Source organism: Hypomesus nipponensis, chromosome 21 (genome assembly GCF_054491055.1).
Source record: "Hypomesus nipponensis isolate SF chromosome 21, ASM5449105v1, whole genome shotgun sequence".
Taxonomy (NCBI): domain Eukaryota; kingdom Metazoa; phylum Chordata; class Actinopteri; order Osmeriformes; family Osmeridae; genus Hypomesus; species Hypomesus nipponensis.
In genome coordinates, this window is record NC_140381.1 from 5,626,550 (window position 1) to 5,631,613 (window position 5,064).

Below are 5,064 nucleotides of genomic sequence, written 5' to 3' on the forward strand. Positions count from 1 at the left end.
AGATCGATACCCCAACCAGAAGTCAATGAAGAAGAAGGAAAGATAAACCAGAGCCATATAAAAAATATATTTGTATATGGCTCTGAGATACACTGAACTCTTAGATTTCTTCGGACGGCTTCAGAGTTCTACAAACGTGCCATGACAGAAACGAAAGTTTCGAAAACTGGGTAAGGTTGCATTTGGCCACCGTTATGTTGGCGACAATGTATTTGCAGTGTCAAAACGACAATAATTGTATGGCGGATCAGGTTTGAAGACCATGATGTACACGACTGTATGGTTATCCAGATTTCCCTCTAATCCTTTAGGTACGCATATATTGATCATAGGCATATTATCAGGACAATCGATCTGAATAAGTATAAACATTGCAACCAAAACTTTTTGTTTTTGTTTGTTTTATGTATGTCTGATGTCGATGTAGGGAATTTTCCAATGGCTTCGTCGGTTCTACTACTCATGTGGATGTCAAGGTAAAGTATTTACATGGCAAAGTAAGTCACTATTCATGTTTAACAGTTTGCATATATTTTTATGAAATCATTTTATCACAATCTTTCAGGACTATTATGGAAATATTCTGAAGAACACATCTGACCTTAAGAGCAACGTCTGTGTTGCTCCTACTCAACCTATCCCTGCCCACATCAGACAGGCGTTGAAGAGGGTTCACCCTGAGGTTACAGCCAAGTGTGTACAGACATCCATGAACACGCTCACACTTTCCACATCTCTTCCTAAAACACACTCGCAGTCAAAGTCAGTCTCATTCATGTTTTTTTGTTCAATTCTTCTTCTGTGTCTTCTCTCTCTCTCTCTCTCTCTCTCTCTCTCTTTCTTTCTCTCTCTCACACACACACACACACTCTCCCTCACACACACACAAACAAACACACACCTGCCTCTGTCCCTCCAGGTACTATGGATGTGGGCTGGTGGTGCCGGAGTGCCTGGAAGGCTGCAGGGTTCTGGACCTGGGAAGTGGCAGTGGCCAGGACTGCTACATGCTCAGCCAGCTGGTGGGAGAGAGGGGCCACGTCACCGGCATCGACATGACCCCCAACCAGGTACAGACGAGGGGTCTCCACCAGTCTCAACGTAGCGCCGTACCGAACACCTGGTGAACCAATCAGCTAGCTGATTATTCCCCATCATGTTGTTTTGTCCCTGGTGTTGACCAAGGAGTTTGGTCTGGACCGAACAATGCGTGGTTGTTGACAGGCTGTAATGTACTCGAGTAGCAGTTAATTTGTCTCCTTCTGCTTTAGCTTGAGGTGGCCAGGAAGTTCATTGACCACCACATGCTGGACTTTGGTTTCGAGAAGCCCAACGTGGACTTTGTCCAGGGCTACATTGAGGCTCTAACTGATGCAGGCCTGAAGGAGAACTCCTATGATGTGATTATGTAAGTAATCATGTTAAACAGACCCATGGGGAGAGAGGCACTTTAACGTCCTGTCGAGCCATTCGACTGGTCGCAAGGAGTCTTACATAAAGAATAGTCCTTGTTGCTGGTTAAATTGTTGTTGTCGTTTTATAGATCCAACTGTGTGGTAAATCTGTCTCCGGACAAGAAGAGAGTACTGTGTGAAGCATACAAAGTTCTTAAGGTGCCCTTATCGCCGACAAAAAATCGCCTTCTGTTCCTACTCTGTGCAACGTGTCATCAAAGGTCCCGTCAATCTTATCTTCCTGTCTGTCACATTTGGCCACCAGTCCAGTAACCCTGCATTTGTTGTCAGGATGGGGGTGAGCTGTACTTCAGTGACGTCTACAGCAGTGGAAGACTCACGCGGGAGATTAAGGACCACACGGTCTTGTGGGGTGTGTACGGCAAGACTAACCGCCCTCGGGGTTCAATAGTTACAGTTGTATCAAGCTAATCAAGACATGGTACAACAACACTTCCTGACATTTTCGCTTGAACCAACCAGTGCCATAGCAGCTCGAGCTAAATATATTACTGAGAATGGTCACGTTGTTTTACGACTTTTAGTGGGTAGGTTATGCTCTATTTTGTCCCTGTGATTTTAGGTGAGTGTTTGGGCGGAGCCCTATGGTGGCAGGATCTTTTGCAATTGGCTGAGGAGGTGGGCTTCAGTACCCCGCTATTGGTCTCAGCCAGTGTCATCGCCGTGAACAACAAGGAACTGGAGGCCCTTCTGGGTGAGTTAAATTAACGCTCTTTGAAAGCGACAATGCCCATTTTGTTTTCCTCATTTACAGTAACAAATCAGCATGAATAAATATCTAGTAGTCATGAGATGTTTTTTCTTTCTTCTAAATGTGTCATTCCTGGGTTTTACCATTCAATTTCTTTCTTTCTCTTGTTCTCTGGATTGACAGGTGACTTCCAGTTTGCTTCTGCCACATACCGTCTCTTCAAAGTTCCTAAAGGCAGCTCTGGGAACTCACTGGTCATCTACAACGGCAACATCACTGGGGCAGGAGACAGTCTGAGTTTCGACTGTCGGCACACGTTCAAGGTTAGTGGGGAAAACAGATGTGAGCGCTCTTGTCCAGTATCCCGGGTTATTCCATTACGTTTTTTTAGAGGGACATATTTATTCTGCCTTTTACCATCTGCTTCCATGGTCTCTCTCTCTCTCTCTCTCTCTCTCTCTCTCTCTCTCTCTCTGGTCTCCCTCTTTGCCTCAACACAGGTGGACGAGGTGGTGGAGGTGAGTGCGGAGGTGGCTAACGTCCTGGCTCATTCTCGGTTCCGTGAGGAGTTCACCTTCCAGCCTCCGGGGGTTCCTTCTGGATCCTGTGCTGTCAAACCCAAGGTGGGTCCTTCTAACACCTGGCGAAATGACACTGTGATGGATTCACCAAGGTGTGGCGTTCCATGTGCTTTTAGACTTCAGGGTGAGTCAGCTGAGCACTAGAGGGCAGTGTGGAGAGACCGAAAGTATCCGCTTCTTGCTCGTGCCACACCCACACCCTGCAGGGACAGGCTCTCTCTGTCCAACCACACACACTCCTGTTCCTCATCAACACCTACACGCACACGCGCACACAATCGCTCACACAGGCACTGTGTTTGCACTCGACCTAAATACGCCCGCACCTCAACAGACACTGGTGTCATCCTCATCTCCAAATACACACCCATATTCACACACATAAACACACACGCAGGCTGACAGAGCTACAGAGACAAGGTCGAGCAGCTGTCTTCGACTCATAACCAGACTTTGGAATCCTGCTGGGGACCTTGGACAGGAAGGAATGTTCTTCTCCACCGCAAATGGAATGCCATCTTATCAGCTCCTTATGGTCACAAATGTACTATTTCTGGTTTGTTTATACTTTCCAGGAGAAGTTTTCCTTAAACATTTCCTGGAATGTGTGTGTTTTTTGGGGGGGTGATATTTTCAAGAAAATGGTTATCCAGGTGGGTTTCATTTTTTGGTGTTTCAGTCCTGATTCGGAAATTAACTGGTTAAGTCAGTTTTGAACTTTGGACTATCTATTTTAAGACTATCTATTTCATTATTTACTCATGACCTCAAGGTCATTGTCAATACCAGGTTGTTTACCTGCTTGTGTTGTCATAAATGTTTATGGTACATGCGGCGTGTATGGAACACAACTACTGATATAACAAAGCAAAAAGGTAGTCCACTTGGGCTTTTGAATCTTTTACAATTCATGTTTTTCATACACAGTTCTATATACACTGTGTTTAATGCCGGTTCATTGGACTCTGTTGAACATACATTGAATTGAAAATAGTATACAGCCCAAACAAGAAACGGATGAAAAACATGAATGATAAGGAAGTTATCGTTCTCTAGGTTGGCACAGTGAATCCATTCGAACTGGTCCTGCAGCTGGAGACTGCAAGTCCGCCGGTGGCCACTGGGCCGTGCTGTGGAGCTAAATCTTCCTGCTGCAAATGACAGAAGCGGATTGAGGACCGACATATTGAAGCCTACATCGTATAGGCTACTATATCTACAAAATTATATAAATTTCTGTCAAATTTATGAAAGTAATAACGTGATTGTTATGGTATGCATAGTTATATATCTGTTGTTCATCTTATTTCAGTTTGAATAATTGTAATCTGGCCTATACGATATCCTGCACCACAATTAGGCCTTGTAGCCACTTAATTATTTTCTAGACAATTAAGTTTGAATGACATTTTAGAATTACAGTGACTTTATTTCAAGGGAATATTTGTTACACTGATTTACATAATTTATCATGAAGACTTTTCTCCATTTCTCACGACTGATTTAATTGCACAAAGTTGTGAATCGTTTACGCACGGCTACACTTCAACACAATCATTATGTTGTCACTAACAGCGATACTCAGCGATAGAGAAGTTGATGATGGGGGCAGGATTTCTTGCCCTTCAGTATGCTATAGGCCTACTCACTTTTAACTACCCTTCATTTCAATAGAAAATCCACTTCAACAGTAACCATTACGTCATTGCCCATTGCACTGACAATGTGTGATGTTTTTGTTTTGTTAGATGTAGATTTATACAGACTTATATATACGATTTATAAGATTACCACTTGATCATTAAACAACCCTTCCGTATGAATGGTCTTTTGTAGAATGTATAGGCTACATATGGTTATATGGCTGCATACAAACCGCTGTTGCTTGACGAATAGTTAACTCGCTGCACAGCTTGCTCGAGAAATAGACAACGTTCACTCGCCAAGCAAACTATGGATCTGTCGCTTTCATTATGTATGGGTCGCACCAGAAATCCATCAGGAAAAGTCACGAGGAAAGTCCTGTCTCTAGCTTTTTGTATGAGGTGCGCTTGTTTTGGAATTTCATTTGTTGGAACGGCCGCGAACACCCCGCCCCTGTCCAGTTTCTACACTGGATTGGATACAGCCCTAGCCTGTCTAGAGAACATCGGGGGAGGCACGAGTTCGCACATAGCCCTGCGCTCTAAGGAGTAATCAGTTTTGGACGCGTAGTGAAGCCAGGCAGGTCCCGATGCAGAAGTCACGGCAACCCTCGGCGGAGATGAAGGCGGACTCCGATTGGCTCTGATTTTTAAAAGCCCTTTTCATTCAAGAG

The 5,064-nt window shown here is 44.3% G+C and overlaps 1 protein-coding gene across 1 annotated transcript; it reads left to right on the forward strand.

Annotated features, from left to right (window-relative positions):
* Positions 1–26: 26 nt before the first annotated feature.
* Positions 27–4,570, forward strand: as3mt (arsenite methyltransferase). The gene is made up of 11 exons (XM_084685326.1): positions 27–170; positions 428–476; positions 566–693; positions 920–1,070; positions 1,272–1,408; positions 1,544–1,613; positions 1,746–1,827; positions 2,038–2,169; positions 2,350–2,489; positions 2,667–2,789; positions 3,804–4,570. Exons 1-11 carry the CDS (start codon positions 142–144, stop codon positions 3,906–3,908), a joined length of 1,146 nt encoding a protein of 381 aa, XP_084541452.1. The 5' UTR covers positions 27–141; the 3' UTR covers positions 3,909–4,570.
* Positions 4,571–5,064: the final 494 nt, after the last annotated feature.